Raw genomic sequence first — 19,700 nt, 5'->3', positions numbered from 1 at the left:
GCTCCTCTTTGTACCTCTGGTAGAATTCAGCTGTGAATCCATCTGGTCCTGGGCTTTTTTTGGTTGGTAGACTATTAATTACTGCCTCAATTTCAGAACTCATTATTGGTCTATTCAGGGATTCTATTTCTTCCTGGTTTAGTCTTGGGAGGGTGTATGTGCCCAGAAATTTATCAATTTCTTCTAGATTTTCCAGTTTGTTTGCATAGAGGTATTTATAGTATTCTCTGATGGTAGTTTGTATTTCTGTGGGATGAGAGGTAATATCCCCTTTATCATTTTTTATTGTGTCTGTTTGATTGTTCTCTCTTTTCTTCTTTATTAGTCAGGCTAGCAGTCTATCTATTTTGTTAATCTATTCAAAAAACCAGCTCCTGGCTTCATTGATTTTTTTGAAGGGTTTTTCGTGTCTCTATTTCCTTCAGTTCTACTCTGATCTTAATTATTTCTTCTCTTCTGCTAGCTTTGGAATTTGTTCGCTCTTGCTTCTCTACTTCTTCTAATTGTGATGTTAAGGTACCAATTTTAGATCTTTCCTGCTTTCTCCTGCGGGGATTTTAGTGCTATAAATTTCCCTCTAAATACGGCTTTAGCTGTGTCCCAGAGATTCTGGTACGTTGTGTGTTTGTTCTCATTGGTTTGAAAGAACTTATTTATTTCTGCCTTAATTTCCTTATTTACCCAGCAGTCATTCAGAAGCAGGTTGTTCAGTTTCCATGTAGTCATGCAGTTTTGAGTGAGTTTCTTAATCCTGAGTTCTAATTTGATTGTACTGTGGTCTGAGAGACTGTTATGATTTTCGTTTTTTTGTTTTTTTGTTTTTGTTTTTGTTTTTTGCATTTGCTGAGGAGTGTTTTACTTCCAATTATGTGGTCAATTTTAGAATAAGTGTGATATGGTGTTGAGAATAATGTATATTCTTTTGATTTGGGGTGGAGAGTTCTGTAGATGTCTATTAAGTCCACTTGGTCCAGAGCTGAGTTCAAGTCCTGAATATCCTTGTAAATTTTCTGTTTTGTTGATCTGTCTAATATTGACAGTGGGGTGTTAAAGTCTCCCACCATTATTATATAGGCATCTGTATCCCTTTGTAGGTCTCTGAGAACTTGCTTTATGAATCTGGGTGCTCCTGTACTGGTTGCATATATATTTAGGAGAGTTAGCTCTTCTTGTTGCATTGATCACTTTACCATTATGTAATATCATGTTTTTTTCTTTTTTTATCTTTGTTGGTTTAAAGTCTGTTTTGTCTGAGACTAGGATTGCAACCCCTGCTTCTTTTTTTTCTTTTTGCTTTCCATTTGCTTGGTAAATATTCATCCATCCCTTTATTTTGAGCCTATGTGTGTCTCTGCACAGGAGGTGGGTCTCCTGAATACAGCACAGTGATGGGTCTTGACTCGTTATCCAATTTGCCAGTCGGTGTCTTTTAATTGGGGTATTTAGCCCATTTACATTTAAGGTTAATATTGTTATGTGTGAATTTGATTCTGTCATTATGATGCTAGCTGGTTATTTTGCTCATTAGTTGATGCAGTTTCTTCATAGTGTTGATGGTCTTTACAATTTGGTATGTTTTTAAAGTGGCTGGTACCAGTTTTTCCTTTCCATATTTAGTGCTTCCTTCAGGAGCTCTTGTAAGGCAGGCCTGGTGGTGACAAAATCTCTCAGCATTTGCTTGTCTGTAAAGGATTTTATTTCTACTTTGCTTATGAAGCTTAGTTTGCCTGGATATGAAATTCTGGGTTGAAAATTCTTTTAAGAATGTTGAGTATTGGCCCCCACTCTCTTCTGGCTTGTAAGGTTTCTGCCAAGAGATCTGCTGTTAGTCTGATGGGCTTTCCTTTGTGGGTAGCCTGACCTTTCTCTCTTGCTGCCCTTAACATTTTTTCCTTCATTTCAACCTTGGTGAATCCGACGATTATGTGTCTTGGGGTTGCTCTTCTCGAAGAGTATCTTTGTGGTGTTCTCTATATTTCCTGAATTTGAATGTTGGCCTGTCTTGCTAGGTTGGGGAAGTTCTCCTGGATAATATCCTGAAGAGTATTTTCAACTTGGTTCCATTCTCCCCATCACTTTCAGGTACGCCAATCAAATGTAGGTTTGGTCTTTTCACATTGTCCCATATTTCTTGAAGGTTTTGTTTGTTCCTTTTCATTATTTTTTCAGTAATCTTCTCTTCACACTTTATTTCATTAAGTTGATCTTCAATCTCTAACATCCTTTCTTTTGCTTGATCGATTTGGCTATTGATACTTGTGTATGCTTTATGAAGTTCTCGTGCTGTGTTTCTCAGCTCCTTCAGGTCATTTATGTTTTTCTCTAAACTGGTTATTCTAGTTCACAATTCCTCTAACCTTTTTTTTTTTAAGGTTCTTAGCTTCCTTGCATTGGGTTAGAACATGCTTCTTTAGCTCGTAAGAGTTTGTAATTACCCACCTTCTGAAGCCTTTTTCTGTCAATTCGCCAAACTCATTCTCCATCCAGTTTTGTACCCTTGCTGGAGAGGAGTTGTGATCCTTTGGAGGAGAAGAGGCGTTCTGGTTTTTGGAATTTTCAGCCTTTGTGTGCTGTTTTCTCCTCATCTTCATGGATTTATCTACCTTTGGTCTTTGCTATTGGTGACCTTCAGATGGGGTTTTTGTGTGGACGTCCTTTTTGTTGATGTTGATGCTAGCAGTCAGGCCCCTCTGCTGCAGGTCTGCTGGAGGTCCACTCCACACCCTGTTTGCCTGAGTATCACCAGCAGAAGCTGCAGAACAGCAAAGATTGCTGCCTGTTCCTTTCTCTGGAAGCTTCGTCCTAGAGGGGCACCCACCAAACGCCAGTTGGAGCTCTCACGTACGAGGTATCTGTTGACCCCTGATGGGAGGCATCTCCCAGTCAGGAGGCACGGGGGTCAGGGACCCACTTGAGAAGGCAGTCTGTCCCATAGCAGAGCTCAAGTGCTGTGCTGGGAGATCTGCTGCTCTCTTCAGAGACGGCAGGCAGGAACATTTAAGTCTGCTGATGCTGCGCCCACAGCTGCCCGTTTCCCCAGATGCTCTGTCCCATGGAGATGGGAGTTTTATCTACAAGCCCCTGACTGGGGCTGCTGCTTTTCTTTCAGAGATGCCCTTCCCAGAGAGGAGGAATCTAGAGAGGCAATCTGGCTACAGTGGCCTTGCCAAGCTGCAGTGGGCTCCACCCAGTTAGAACTTCTTGGCAGCTTTGTTTACATTGTGCGGGGAAAACTGCCTACTCAAGCTTCAGTAATGGCAGGTGCCCCTCCCCACACTAAGCTTGAGTGTCCCAGGTTGACTTCAAACTGCTGTGCTGGCAGCGAGAATTTCAAGTCAGTGGATCTTAGCTTTCTGGGCTCCATGGCAGGTGGGATCCTCTGAGCTAGACCACTCTGCTCCCTGGCTTCAGCCCCCTTTCCAGGGGAGTGAATGGTTTTGTCTCGCTGGTGTTCCAGGTGCCACGGGGGTATGAAAAAAAACTCCTGCAGCTATCTCGGTGTCTGCCCAAACAGCTGCCCAATTTTGTGCTTGAAACCCAGGGCCCTGGTGGTGTAGGCACCTGAGGGAATCTCCTGGTCTGCGTGTGCAAGGGCTGTGGGAAAAGCATAGTGTCTGGGCCAGAATGCTCCATTCCTCACAGCACAGTCCCTCACGGCTTCCCTTGGCTAGGGAAGGGAATTCCCTGACCCCTCGTGCTTCCTGGGTGAGGTGACACCCCACCCTGCTTCTGCACCCTCCGTGGGCTGCACCCACTGTCTAACCAGTCCCAATGAGATGAACCGGGTACCACATTTGGAAATGCAGAAATCACCCGCCTTCTGTGTTGATCTCATTGGGAGCTGCAGACTGGAGCTGTTCCTATTCAGCCATCTTGTCAGCCACCTCTTTGGTCAGGATTTTAAAGATGAATAATTCCTATTTTAGTTTCTAAGCTGTATTAAACCCTAGATACTCTATTGAAAAGCTACTGAAAGTAAATCAATATATATGAATTCATATAATCCATAATTTTACAATAGCATAAAATCCTTAATACAGTACTCGTTTAGAAACCCACTAACATCTCTTATCACAAGTACACAAATATTCTATTAAAATATAAAGTGTGGAGTGACACTCGCTATAATATGGCTTTTGACAGACATATTTTCAGATATTAAAGGCCAAATCATACGCTTTTAAACATTGCAATTGCATGCTTTGTAAACTAGATAAAACCCTGGTTACCCCATGTAACAGGAATTATTAGCTTCATATTTCACCCAGATTTATGAAAGATTAAATATTTTTTCTTTGTTTTTTCTTCTCCATCAAAGGTTTACTTAATACACATAACATTTTTACAACAACAACAATGAAAGCCTCCGCACAGCAATTCATTTGTAGTTCTTTAACAATGCACAAAATATTAATAAATTTTCCTCTTCCTACTATATGCAGTATACCTTATTCATTATGAAGATATCATTAGTTTATTCAGAGTTGGGAGAGCTTACATGTTTTGAATGGTTTTTAGGGTTGCCCTGTTCATGTTGATTCTGCCCATTCATTCCCTAATTCTACAGGAAAAGATAAGTTTTCCTTATATAACTCATATATAAGAAATCAAGTAAGGTTGACTCGACTCATATAAATGGGAAGCATAACAAAATTAATACAATAAGAAGAAAACTTTAGAACCAAGGTTAAGAAGAGAAAAGCAATAAGGGAAGATAGTTGCATGAACATGGTTGCAAGTGTCTTGCTTGGCAAAGTGAAGATGAAATTCTAATACATTATATCACATTTCACATTATCTATTTGGAGGAAATACACTTCGCTTCCTCAATGTCAAATTCTAAGATAGCATTTCTTTGACAAATTTCTCAAAACAAACAAACAAACAAACAAACAAAAAAACCCCAAAGCCACAGGGACTGAGGATGGTAAGCCTAAAAAGGTGGATTTGCCAGTTTTCTTCTTAAAACTTTAGATGTGAATGCTGAAGATAAATAAGGATAGCACTGTCACTTCAACATAATTTCTGGCCTGCTACACACATCATTAAATCAATCTCAATTTGAACGCCAAAAAGGTTTAATCAAAACATTTCATTGTAGGAACTTTAAAGAAAAAGCTCATAGAATCCCTGCCCTGACTTTTCACAGTAAGAAATGTAAGTTAAAAGTTTGACAAAAATGCAAAATGCATAACTACATAGATGTGACAGATTTGCATATTCCAAGATGGCAGCCTGGGAGAGTTATCTACAGTGCACGAAAAACTGTGTTCAGAGTTAACAGGTAAACTAAGGACAGTGAAATATTCCTGGCTCAAGAATGACATACCACTTTTGGTATAGAGAAACTATGGTTTATAGGCTGGGTACAGTGGCTTATGCCTGTAAGTCAGCACTTTGGGAGGCCAAGGTGAGTGGATCACCTGAGGTCAGGAGTTCGAGACCAGGCTGGCCAACGTGGTGAAACCCCATCTCTACTAAAAAATACAAAAAAAAAAAAAAAAAGCTGGGCACAGTGGCGGGCACCTGCAGTCCCAGCTATTTGGGAGGCTGAGGCGGAGAATTGCTTGAACCCAGGAGGCAGAGGCTGCAGTGAGCTGAGATAGCGCCACTGCACTTCAGCCTGGGTGACAGAGCGAGATTGTCTCAAAAAAGAAAAATTAAAAAAAGAGAAACCATGGTTTATTAGAACAAAAACAAAACATTAAGAAACAGCAATCTGGCCGGGAGTGATGGCTCATGCCTGTAATCCCAGCACTTTGGGAGGCCAAGGTGGGCGGATCATGAGATCAAGAGATCGAGAACATCCTGGCCAACATGGTGAAACCCTGTCTCTACTAAAAATACAAAAATCAGCTGGGCATGGTGGTGCGCGCCTGTAGTCCCAGCTACTCAGGAGGCTGAGGCAGGAGAATCCCTTGAACCCAGGAGGCGGAGGTTGCAGTGAGCCGAGATCTCACCACTGCACTCCAGCCTGGCGACAGAGCGAGACTCTCAAAAAAAAAAAAAAAAAAAAAAAAAAGAAAAGAAAAGAAAAGAAAACAACAATCCACAAACTTTCTCACATTGGGATTGTCCTGAAGAACAAAAATCTTGTATCCAGACTATAGGTTTAAAAGTTATTCTACTTTATTAAAGCCTTTATATATTCCACTTACAGATCTATGTGGAGCACCTAGTGATTCAAAGAGTTATTCCTATTTTCCATTACAAGGAAAGTAGAATATTTGTCTAGTCAAATAAGCACTGGTGCTATTTTCAGTAAAGTGAAAAGTCATGATCTTGCCCTTAAAATATTTGATAAGCAGTATAAATCATGAATTTTAAAAGTAAGGAAGCATTTAAAACTTAAATTTTATTCTACTGGTTTTTCCTATGGAAGCTATATTTGGAAGGCTGAGATTCTCTTAGTGAGCAATATAGTCAATATTAATATTGTGTTTCCATCTATTAATTTACCATGTTCACCACCTGAAGATGATCAGCTAGCAATAACGCCATTTCCATAAAGGCCAGGGACTTAGTCATTGTTGTTTAACCTATTCTTTAAATCCAAAAGCCACATTTGCTGATACAATTATAGAACACGAAATCTCACAGAAACACATATTACTTAGTCACTTGAATAACAAGTTATTTAACACATCAGATCAGAACGGAGGGGGGTACTATGATAGAGTCTCTAGGGGTGAGGGAAATGAACTGATATGGATATATAAAATGTTCTTCTGGCTAGCTGCCTAGTTATCAGTTTCAAGTTCCCTACAGCATGAATCCTCTGAGGGCTTAAACTGCTGAGTGGAAAAATGGGAACAGTGGTTTCAAGTACACTTCTACTTTTTTCTGAAATAAATTTTAGTTATTAAAACTCATTCCTTGTAAACTACTACCCCCAAAGCTTCAGTGTTTCAAACCCAGTGTCAATAAGATGCAATGGAGAAAAATGATTTATTTCCATTGCAAAATTGAAGAAGAGCTACTGAAGGGAGATAAATATATATGAATTCATGTAATTCATAGTTTGAAACATGCATAAAATACAACACTGATTCAAAAGCCATAACAATCACATCTATTATTACCAGTACATAAAAATTTAGATAAGTGCCATAACTTAAGTGTATATATGTCTGAGAAAGATAGATGTGTTGGGTTATAAATATAATCTTTTGAAAGGTATGTTTAATATTTATACGTTTTGCTATTATTGGGATCAGAATGACAGTTTTACCAATTAGGGTATGGAAAATGAAGTTTGTCTTAAGACCAAGAACAGATAAGACAGGGAAACTAAAAGGAATATCGCAAATAGGGTTGGGTGAAGGCCAGCTGATACTTGAACTGTTATGCTTTTAGTTATTTTTAATTATTAAATTATGCTGTACACATTCTCTTCTCCATCCATACTCAGTATCTTACAAATGCACCTGTGTGACAAGTATGGCTAAAAATGAATCCCTTATGTCTGCTCTATGGCCTATATATTGAGCAATTTAATCGATATATTAACTAATTTAGTTCCACTGGGACATTTTCCTAACTTATTTCTCATTTTTGGAGAAGACTGTCAAAAAATTAGTCCCTATATTTTTTAATAAAATTAACATATTTAATGCTTTTAAAATACTAGGTAATACATTTCAAAACACTTAGTTTTCCAGAAGACGGCAAAGCTAACCCTTACTTTAATTGTTAGACATGGGGTCATAAAATGTTGGGGTAGAAGGGATTTTAGAAGTATTAAAGTCAAATTTTTAATCTTTTCTTTTTAAATTTTTTACCTACTATTTTAATGAAGAGCTATGCAATTCAACATTAGACCATAGTCTTCATGAAGGCAATGACCAAGTCTGTTTCTTTTATAATTACCTGTCCAGCACATTATATAATGACTGATAAACAGCTGTTGAGTGAATAAATGAAGGTACTTAATGAGATTCCTCACATGTTGCTGGCCCTGGGCTAGGAGCCCAAAGATGTACAGCATGATCCTTGCTCTTAGCAACCTCACTTTCTCTGGGAGAAAAAAAAAATGCATAAGCAAGTTGCTACAATATATGTGAAATTTAAGTGTGACAATTTAACATGCTTGGTGATCTATGAGAGCACCAACTGTGAGCAGTTTCTTCTGCTTGGTGGGAGTTGGGGGTTGTAGACACCCAGGAAAGACAACAAAGATAGGTAACATTTTGGCTGGTCCTTGAGGGCTGAGTGAGAATTCACCAAGTAGACAATGTAAGGGGATCCAGACAGAGAGAACAGCATTTGCAAAGGCAGATATATATGTGTGTGTGTATATATATCGATGTATATATATGTATGTATCTATCTATGTACATATGTATATACATATACATACATATATACACACACACATATATACTTTACACACACACATTCAATACACTCTGCCCATATCACCCCTTTTTCCCAAATATGCCTCTCTCTCTCTATATATATATATACATACATATATATATATATATATATATCATATGGGCAGAGTGTATTAAATGGTCTGGAGAACGGGAGCTATGGCTGAGAAGGTAAGCCAGGGCTAGGAAGAAAATAGCCACTTAATCTCCTTATTCATTGGATTTCATTCTCTAGGCAAGCATTCTTCTGCAAGGAGTTTGGATTAGAGTTGGAAGAGGCTGGGTAATGCAGGAACATCAGTAAAGAAACTATTCATCCATCCGTTAATTCACCAAACATTTAAAATGCAGTATCTAAGATATGCCAGGCACACGGAGGGGTGAATGGGATTTAAAGATGTATACTGTTATCATCTAACTAAAAGATGCTGGGGATTAAAAAGGACGTTGGTTAAAAGAGGAGAGAAAAGATAAAAGAGCTATTCTGAGGTAACATGAGCCATCATGTGCTGTCAGTGAAAATGTAGAAGGCTTTAAGGATGAACCTAAAGTTTCTAGCCTGGAAAATTTGTTGGATGATGATTCATTAACTGAAATAGGAAACAGGGGGAAAAAATGTCAGATAGGAGGGGACAGAAGTAGGGACGTGGAAAAACAGAGGAACAAATGAACTTGGTTTCAGAATAGTTGCATTTGTGATCCTGATGCCATATGGATTCAGAGATCAGAAGAGAGATGCGGACTAGAGATGTAGATAAATCACCATCCATGCCATCTCAAACAGGGAGGGTTTAAACAATCAAAAGAGAATTAGGCTAAGGTTAGAAACTTGGGCACAACAGTATTTGAAGGGTGGGTAGGTAAAGAATCTAGAAAAATATAGGAAGAAGAACATGGATGGAACAGTTCCATGAAAGCCAAGGAAGAGGACAACTTCTAGAATGAGGATGCTGAGGATGCTGGCAAACATGCTGAGCGCAGGAGGGAATTTAACTTCTTTTGAATTTTAATCTAGGAGGACTTTTGTGGTTTTGACAATAGATGAGTAGTTGCTGATTTCAAAATGATAGTCCTAAATATGTATTTTTTTCTGTAGAATACATTTGCCATCTTTGTGCCACAAGGAAATTTAACTTTGGTCTTACAGACAGTAGTCTTCCAAATATATAATGATTTTCCCATACTTCTGCAGTGGGCTGATGAAACTTGAAACTGTATTACAAATGTTGCCTTCCAAGGGAAGGGCCACACATTAACGACCTTATTTCACCATACCATAACTTACCCAAGTCATATAATTTAGTTAGCAAAAGGGCCAACACCTAGACTCCTGGCTCTTGATTAAGCGTTTTATTTTTCTGTATTCTGATACTAAGTAACACAAGCAATACACACACACACACACACACACACACACACACATCAGACTTTAGTACAATCACTTAATAGCAAAGTCAAAATGATTTCTTGCCCTGTAACTTTTTTAATATTTCATTTCATATAACTGAAGACAGACAAATGATTAGATCACTGTCTTCTCTTGGAGAAAATACCATGTGAAAGAAGACTGAATTTGTGAAAGATGGACTGATTTCTATTGCTTAAGTGCTCTAGGTTTAACTTTGTGGGAAGGTAACACTGCACTCAAGTTCAGATTAGAAGCTCTTTTGAGTCTCTCAAAGAGCCCCGAAGCAAAGAAGTAGACGGTACCTTGACTTTCTCGAGGTGATCTTGGAGAGAGTCGATGAGGAGATCGCCCACTGGCTGCCAGGATCCCTTGATCACCTCAGCTTGGCGCAGCTTGAGGTCCAGCTCATCCGTGGCCTCTTGAAGTTCCTGGAGTCTTTCGAGGGTCTCATCTATTTTTCTCTGCCAGTCAGTGGAATGCAGGTTCAATTTTTCCCACTCAGTATTGACCTCCTCAGCCTGCTTTCGTAGAAGCCTAGTGACATTCTGGGCTCGCTCCTCAGGAGGCAGCTCTAAATTGGCAATACAACAAGGTTTTAGGCCACATTCATTTTTTTTTTTTTTTAACATTGTCAAAAAGGTCATACTGGAAGAAAGAAAGAGTACAGTTTAACAAGAGGGTAACCTACTGATTAATGGCTTTTTTATACTTTGGCATAAATTCTGATACAGCCCAGAACATCTAAAGTATGTCTTCCTGAGTTTCTACCTTATATCAATCCGATAATTTAAGATTCACTTAAGCTATTCAGGAGAAAAACGTTAGGATGCATAGCACAAGCTCTCATTTACTTTAGGCAGGCTCTTAAATGGAAAATTAACTTGTAGTCTTTGCAACAATAGAATTCCTCCTCACAGATAACTCCCTTTGTTTATTATTTTCTAAATGTTCCAATAACTGATTGCTAATCTCTTTTAATGTTTATTTATGAATGTGCAAACAGATTTATGCCTGGTAGTTTATGAGTCCTTATTTTTTTTCAGCATCTATGCTTAATTTGAATTGATTCTATTTAACCAAGAAAATATGAGAGCTATCCAGGCCCTGGCAGCAAGAATGGATGGGCTGCTCTGTCACCACTGATCCTTCTATCAATATGTTATTATAGTTCCACATTCAATTACCTCTGGGCTCCTGGTAGAGTTTCTCTAGTCCTTCCAAAGGCTGCTCTGTCAGAAATATTCGTACAGTCTCAAGAGTACTCATGATTACAGGTTCTTTAGTTTTCAATTCCCTCTTGAAGGCCTGTGAAAGGAGATGAAAAGAAGTGCTTATTTGGCTTGTGGCATTCTTCTCAAAATTAATCCTGGGTGCTTAGAACTTGTTTATGAAACTCCCAGGTCAATTTCTATCTCTTTTATTTATACACTGATGGTTATAAAATGATTTTTTAAAAAGGCTACATGGGTCTATCTGTTAATGAGGAAAGCACTGTGTTTGTAAAGCTATTCTGGGGAGATGGGGGGAGCATTCCCAACAGTTAATGCCCTCTCACTGAGATAAGAGTGCTTTGTTTATGTAACCTGACAGCCATACTTGAAATCTACAGGTAAAGTTACAAGGTATATATTGCAAAGTTCTAGCGTGGCTAATGAGGACTTAAACAAATGGATATCCAAAATAATGGATATCCAGAATATAACGGGAAGCCTTAAGGGTCATTTACAGGACCTTAGGCTATGTTAAAGTATACAATTAATCCAACTGATAATCACCAGTTAATTCTGTCAAAATGTCTGACAAGGTATAAAACAGGTAAGCTAACTGAAAAGTCTCAATACTTTTGAAAAATCATCATTACATCATCCATTGTGACCTCTTCGAGAATAGTAGAAATGTTTTGAGCTATTATGGATGTAGGAATTGTGGGCGCTAGTTTCTATAAATGAACAGACCTAGAATTAATGTTTAATCTGTAATATTCCTTTATCCAGGGGATCAAGAGAAAAACAAAATGAATAGTTTCTGCCTTCAAAAAGGTTCTAGATCCAAAGAAGGGAGAAAATTAACACTAGAAGCAGAGTGAAAACAGTAAGTTCATACATAATTGAGTGCTAAAAGGATCGCGAGGCATACCGTGAGCCTAGAAGAACCTAACAGATACTCTGACACCATTGAAGAGAGTTATTGACCCAGGTTCTTTGATCTCAGAAGTGAGGGTATTAATAAAATTATTAAGTGCATGCTACATACATGCTAATATATCTGTTTAACAATAACAGTCATAATATTTGTCCTGATCTAGGGCTTAATTTCTGTAACTTTTTTCAACTCTGTCTTACTTTTAGCAATGTTGCCTGCTGAATTTAAGCCCTGTTCTTTCACTGAAGAAAAACAAATTAGCAGTATTCTTCCTCGAAATTCAGATACACCATTATGTTACAGAAGTGTTCCACAGCTGTATTGTATGACACATTTTTTAATAAAATCTTAGTGGTGTTCACCATTCAAAAGAATCCTGAGTCTGATACTTTGCAAAATGATTCATCATCCACAGTTATTTACAATTCAACAGAGAAAGGGAAGGCGTTTGAACCAAAATACTGGAGTTCTGTAAGTAGAATATTAGGATTCAGCCTATAGATAGGGAAGAAATTTCTGAATAATAGGATATTTCTGTACCCTAAAATCATGCTGGATACGTGAGTTATTTACTTTGCTTGCATATAAAGCTGATTCTCCTAATATTTCACTTGAAATCTGTGTTTGTGTGTGTGTGTGTGTGTGTACAGTTGCTGTATTCTTGTGTATTTTTTCATACAATTAAGTTTCCCAGATTCAAGTAAATTATCATTTTGCCTAGTTCTCTGTTTGGACCTGACTGGAGGCAATTAATACTGACCTTACTAATTATAAAAATAATAATGGCTCCCTCTATTGAACTATCACATGTCAGTGGTTGTACTTGAAACTGGAAATACAAAGTTGGAACTTTTAACATATAACAGAAGAGTCAAACACGTAAATAATTTCAATACAATGTAGACAGTGCTATAGACTTGCGCAATATGGGGAAGAAAATCAGGAAAAGCTTCCAGGAGAAGCTGGTAATCACATAGAATTCAAAAGCATGAACATGACTTATTCAAGGAAGAGTATGCTAGAGGACATTCCAAGAAGAGGAAAATGCAAGTGCAGAGACATAGGACATAGAACAATATGGTATATATCGGTATCTCAAGCAGGCCAGTGTTTCTACAGCATAAAGAACAAGGAGAGGGCATGTCCAAAGATGAAAAAGACGCTATCATTATCTAGAAACACATTAGATTTTTAAACCAGAATTTGAAGCTCTGCCTCTCTATGATCATATATGGTCCGCTAAGAGGCTTAGGTGTTGCCTTGAAGGTAATCAGGAACCTTTGAATGGTTTTAACCAAGGGAGTGGCACAGGAATATGTGTGTTTCAAATAGATCTTCCTGATGTAAATACAGAGTATGTATTTGAGAAGAACAGAAATGGAATCAGAGAGATAATGAGGCTATTGTAAGAATTCAGTGCAAGATTATGAGGATCTGACTCAGGGCAATGGTACCAGGAAAAATGACGGGGATAGTAATCTGAAGTGTGAAAATTTGGTGACTGACTAGATACTGGAGAGAGGAGAGAAAAAGAAACAAGAATGACTCTCAGTGTCTAGATTGAGTAGATGAGCAAACGCTGGGTGCAATTCAACTAAGTATGAGGAAATAAACTTTCCTGGATGTCTCAGTTCACCTACAGAATGCTCTAGCCTCCTGAGAAACTTCCCACACCATGGAGATTAGATCTGTAGCGATTCATCTAGTTCATTTCTCTGATCCAAGAGGGTCAAATGGTTATCGCTCAGGGTAGATTCCTAAGCTAAACTCTGTGTTGTCAGAAAGACTGGAGTGGGTATCTCTCTAGGTATTTACATTTCAAAAATACGAAACCCAGACCTTGGAGACATTTCTAGATTGTAAAACATGAGACACATAGGGCTAGCTGGTTTCTGGAGAAGCTGGAGTTAGAACTCAGGCGCATTATGTTTCCACAGAGAACCTTTCAGAAGGAGAGAGGGATAGCAGCCTCCTTTTCCTTTATAAGCAGAGGAAAAAGATTTTTCCTCGTCTCCCACTTATGGAGTACCCAGCCACTCAAGTAGGAAAACGTTTCATCAGCGTTCATCATGTTGCCCTGGGGGTAAGTCTTTGGGCAAAGGAAGGGCACAGCAACAATATTTACTGTAAGGTAATTAAATGAAATCTGCCTCTGATTCAGAACCCCTCATGCTCATTCAGGATAAAATTATTGAAGAGCAATATTAAAAACGCAACTTGATGGTTTGTGTGGGAGGGGATGTTCTGTGCATGGGGGACAGAGTAAGGGACTGTGATATGCTCAGCTTGGAAAGCTAACATTCCTTCCACAAGGAAATAATAAAATCTGAGGTTTGAGGAGAAAAAAAAAATATTTAGGAGTTATTTTCTCATTCAGCTAATACACATTGAGTGCCTACATATCAAAGTTTAATGGGCAAACAGAGGAACGGGATCTCTTGAGAGACCGAAAAGGAACAAATAGGTGGAGAGATTAGGGGAAATGAGGAGTGTAGAAATTTCAAGGAGAGAGTGAGAATTTTGAGAGGAAGAGGGTGACCAAGCATGCCCAATGAAACATAGAAGTAAAGTAAGATCAGCATTGCAGAGTGTTCACTAGCTGTGGTGAGAGCAATTTCAGTGGAGGGCAGAAGTCTCAGAAGTAGGTGTAGCTAAGGAGCTAATGGAAGAAGGAGTAGGTATTTCAAGTGAAAATTAAATGTTCACTTTTCTTTTTCTGACAAGGAAAAGAGGAAGACAGGACAGGAGGACAGAGAAGATAACAAGATAAAGGGATAAGAAGTTCTTTTTAGCATAGGAATGATTTGAACCTAGAGTGAAAGATGGAAGCTAGCAGTAGGGTAACCAACCATCTTGGTTTGCCCAGCACTGAGTTTTTCAGGATGAGAGACTTTCAATGTTAAAACCAGGATAGTCTCAGGAAAATTGGACAGTCTCAGGAAAACCAGGAAAGTTGGTCACCCTAGCAGAGAAAGATATATGTTACGACCTTGACAGAAGGTGGAGATAATTGTTGGAACAAGGTCTGTAAAATAAGGAAATGTATCTTAAAGGTCTTATCAAACTTTAAAAGTCCAAGGCACTATTTGATGATATAATTCTATTGTTAAAACTGGACAGTAAATAATTCAAAGCTAAGGACCATCCATTGTGAGAGACCACTTGTTTGCCCATCGAGTCGTTGCCAAGGGCTTAGATCCACCACAGCTGCACAGTTCATTTCTTACATATGAGTCACTGAGGATTAAAATGGGGCTAAAGAAAAGACAAAGAAAGTTCTGTTATTACAAAGACATAAGCACCATTATTTTCACATTGTTGCCTGAAACTAAGAAAAGAAAGTGCATGGAAGAGAGGGTTAAGTGATTGTATCATTAGAATTTCAAAAGATTCAGATTAAATACAAAAGGATAAAACTCCCACAAAAAGAGAGAAATAGTTGGTTCAAGGAGGTCAGAGGATAAAGAAAATGGTAATAATTCTTATTATGTGGGAAAAACTATAAATAATAATATGTAATTTTAAACATGGTTATATGTAAGATCCTCCTTAATTTAGTCACTTAACAAACTTCAAGCAACTACTATGTATCAGACACTGTTCTAGGCAATGAACATCTGTGGTCTTTGTAGTATGGAGCTGAAAACAAATGGCTTTATATAGTAAAAAAGCAATGTAGAATTTGCATTAAAATAATGGAAAATCAATTGTTCAGTATCTAATAACTCACCATAAACTGCAAGTTGTAGTATAATTTATTGCATTTTAAAAGAAAGAAAAGTGAAGACTTTTTTTTTTTAAAAAAAAAGACAAACAAGAATATTTAATGTCAAGAGCCTTGATTTTGATAAGTGTCTTGCCTCCCCAAAAGGTCTGTTTGAATGCGGTTTGAGAAAATATACACTCATATATACTGATTTTGTCATATAAATTTTGGTTAATATCTTAAACCAGAGAAGTCGGTTCCTTTATGTGATGATGAGAAAAGGTATCAGATATAGAGATTCTCTCCCACGTACATACAGAATATGTATTTACAATATTTAGATGTTAGCATTCAAATGTTAAGATAATTACTTCCTGAATCCCTTGAACAGATAAAATTATCTTTGTTAAAACACATCCTCTTCCCCATACCTTTCTTTTCACCTTTTCAAGGCAGCCAGACCCAAGGGTCCAAAATAGTGATATGGGAGAATTAGAAGCAATACTAAAGACTTAGAGCACCTCTATGAAAATAAAATAATATTCTGTCATTCTATTTAGAAAATGATAGGAATACTACATGGATGTTTTTCCTTTAGCTTCTTAAGGTTCACAAAATAAACTTATATGAAGTATGCTACTACACTATTATAGCAATGATAAATCTCAAGGTAAATCCATTTATTATGGAGGTTGAATTATCTGGTAGATTGCACTTAAAACAACATAAGTACTGGACAACTGGGTGACTGATTGTTGGCTCACTAGTTTGTTCATTCAAAAAATATTTATTTTGAACCTATTATGTACAAAGTTAGGGAAGATGTAGAGACTTAATCTTAGTCATTAAGGAGTCAATAGTTTGGTTGAGTAGGTATATTTGTGGTGTATACTTTTATATTATGAATGTTTCATCCATGCAAATTGAGATACAGATAAGTTAGGGTTTACCTAAGGCCATCAGTTAATTACACACTTTGAATCTAAATCTTGCAATTCTAAAGTGAAGCTGAAAGTGAGTGATAACAAAAACTAAAATCTCCCCAACTAACAATAATTTGGAAGCCACATAAGTGGAAAAATCCTAATGGCCATGGAAGAAATCAGAAACTTAAAAAATTCCTGAAAGTAATAGAGAAGAACCAAGTTACCGATTTTTTTTTTAATTATTATTTTTTTTTGAGACGGAGTCTCACTCTGTCACCCAGTCTGGAGTGCAGTGGCATGATCTCGGCTCACTGCAACCTCTGACTCCTGGGTTCAAGCCATTCTCTTGCCTCAGCCTCCTGAGTAGCTGGGACTACAGGCATGTACCACCAAGCCCCGCTAATTTTTTGTATTTTCAGTAGAGACGAGGTTTCACTGTGTTGGGCAAGCTGGTCTCAAACTCCTGACCTCAGATGATCCACTTGCCTCGGCCTCCCAAAGTGCTGGGATTACAAGGGTGAGCCACCACACCCAGCCATTGATTATTTTTTTCTGCACCTCTTGCTTCCTGCTTATATTATAAAAATATCTAATAATGCCATAAATAGAAGTAGCTCAGAACCATGTGTGGAGGGGATGAAAGGTGAAATATTGATTTGCTTCATGAGAGGGACAAGATAAGAACTCTAGGCACAGGTAATGACATGACAGGGAGAAAAGCTATCTTGTTCTCTCCTGGAGACAGCGGATTTAGGATCATATTACTATGGATGTGAGTAAAAGCCCATGCTTTTGAAAACACAGATGTCTTTCAATCATGTACAGCTTGCCTGGTGCTGAATTTTACCTATATTCATATTGAAATGGTAAATTTGTGTTTTTCAGAATAAAATCTGATGGAATGACTAGAAATACTACCCATATTTGTAAGCAGAACTTTCCAGAATCATCCTGGCAGGCAGGCTGAAGTGGTGAAAAGAGCACTGTTCTGAGTGGCAGGAGCCTTGGGCTTCAAGCCTGGGCTGGGCCAGAACCTGGCTGCAGTGATCCAGAAAAGGTGATAAACTCTTCCTGCTCTTATATGTCCTCATTTGTAAAATGTGGGCATTTGCTAAAACCTTAACTAAGTTCTAACATCCAGTTCTCGTATACTATAATCAATTTGTTAAGATCATTAATTGACCACAGGCCTGTTCTATGGTGGCAGTTTGAGAGTCTCTGCTAAGCATCATTATTATTGATGCTTAAAAACCACAGCCATATCTTGGCACATAGTAAATGCTCAATAAACATTGTTGACTCAAATACAGAACACCCAGTTAGAACACCAGTGTGTGTAATATGTAGGCCAAGTTGATTTAGATGCAAAACAGGCTTGCAGGTGAAAGCCTGTACTCACGAATCAGAAGAGAAAAAATTAATGCTGTAAATTGGGAAAAATGGACAGATCCTATTCTAGGTCTACTCATGTTCCAGATCCAAAGCTGAGTGTCACTGCTGAGTTACCGCGTGGAATTTCCTCAAGAAGTGGTCCGATTAGCATTGCCTTCTTCCACCTAGTGATTTCTTAAAGGAGATTTTCATGTCCAAACACTCAGAAGTTCCATGGTTTGAACTGCTGCTTGGGGCTTTTCCTGTAGTCTGCAGGATTAGGTAGGAGATGAGAGGACACTAGACAGACTCTGAAATGTAGGATGATCCAACAGTTCTGTTCATTCAACAAATGGATACTGAGCAGGCATAGAACAAGATGTTACCACAGTCATATCTGTAACTTGATCTGTATTTAATAGTTTTGCCATCTTATATCATCATTCTTGTTCCTGTATTATTTCTACCTTATTTTTATGTCTCCTGTATTGTTTCTATGTCTGACAAGAAAGTTGCTGAATATATTGTCACCAAAAGGACCTTCTTTATTTTAAGAGCCACCATATTTATTGAGTCTCAAACACATAAAAAATATTTTACCAAATGCTCACTTCGGGACAAGCAATGCTCAATTAACTTAATAGTGAGGTTTTGGAAAAGGGCAAGGAATCCAGAAATGTACCTGGCAGGGTGGCAAGAATATTGCCCCCAAGAGTCTAAAGCAAATTCATAGGGGTTCATGGAAGAAAAAAATTTGAAGAAAGAGGCAATGGAGCAAACAACAGAAAGAGAGGTTTCCCTTAATATTCATTTGAGACAGCTAGTGTTACAGAAGTTATGAACATGGATATCTGGGCTACAAAGAAAAGGCCATAATCATCTTTTCTTATTGAGATAAGAACACTTAGTATGAACTTTACCCTGTTAACACTGTTTTTTTTTTTTTTTGTTTTTTTTGAGACGGAGTCTCGCTCTGTTGCCCAGGCTGGAGTACAGCGGCGCCATCTCGGCTCACTGCAAGCTCCGCCTCCCGGGTTCACGCCATTCTCCTGCCTCAGCCTCCCGAGTAGCTGGGACTACAGGCGCCCACCACCAGGCCTGGCTAATTTTTTGTATTTTTAGTAGAGATGGGGTTTCACCATGTTAGCCAGGATGGTCTCGATCTCCTGACCTTGGTTAACGCATTCTTAAGTGCACAAATCGGTATTGTTAACCATAGGCACAATGTTATACAGCAGCTCTCTAGAACTTTTTCATCTTGCATAACTCAAACTTTATAACCACTGAGCAACAACTTCCCCTTACAATGTCTGGCAACCATTTTTCTACTCTGTGCTTCTATGAGTTCGACTACATAATCATCTAAATAAGATGAAAAAAAGCCCTGCCTTATTTTCACTCCACTTCTGAATAAAAGTGAAGATAAGGGATTGAAGTATCAGATACATCCAGCCGTTGTTTCAGATAGTCAACAACATGAACAATATTCATTTATAAATGACATTGAATAAATTTGATGTAAAATTGAAAAGTAAATGAACATATTTCAGGCCTGAAATTTTTTTAAAATCTAATTATATTCAATGAAAAACCATTTTTGAGTGTTTAAGGGGAAAATGTGTTTAATAAACTCTGTGTTGAGATTTGTTTTTCTGGAAGTCTTTGAAAACAAAAATTGTATTCTCTGAGATAAAGGGCATGGGCTAGAATAGTCCAGCCTACTTGCAGGTCTGTGATACTATGGAGCAATAGTTTAGTGCGCACACAGCATC

General features: G+C 38.1%; 1 protein-coding gene across 6 annotated transcripts in view; it reads right to left on the bottom strand.

Annotated features, from left to right (window-relative positions):
- The window catches only part of DMD (dystrophin), a 2,174,064-nt gene that overhangs the window by 354,971 nt on the left and 1,799,393 nt on the right, over window positions 1-19,700 (bottom strand). For all 6 annotated transcript variants that reach the window (XM_031660704.1, XM_031660695.1, XM_031660696.1 and 3 more), the window contains 2 exons: window positions 10,968-11,088; window positions 10,086-10,354 (listed from right to left, as the gene is read on the bottom strand). In XM_031660704.1, coding sequence (XP_031516564.1) covers window positions 10,086-10,354; window positions 10,968-11,088 — 390 coding nt within the window. The remainder of the gene's footprint in view (window positions 1-10,085; window positions 10,355-10,967; window positions 11,089-19,700) is intronic.

The sequence above is a fragment of the Papio anubis genome, chromosome X (genome assembly GCF_008728515.1).
Source record: "Papio anubis isolate 15944 chromosome X, Panubis1.0, whole genome shotgun sequence".
NCBI classification, from domain to species: Eukaryota; Metazoa; Chordata; class Mammalia; order Primates; family Cercopithecidae; genus Papio; species Papio anubis.
The sequence above is the reverse complement of the archived record's forward strand: the minus strand, read 5'-3'. Positions and strand labels throughout refer to the sequence as shown.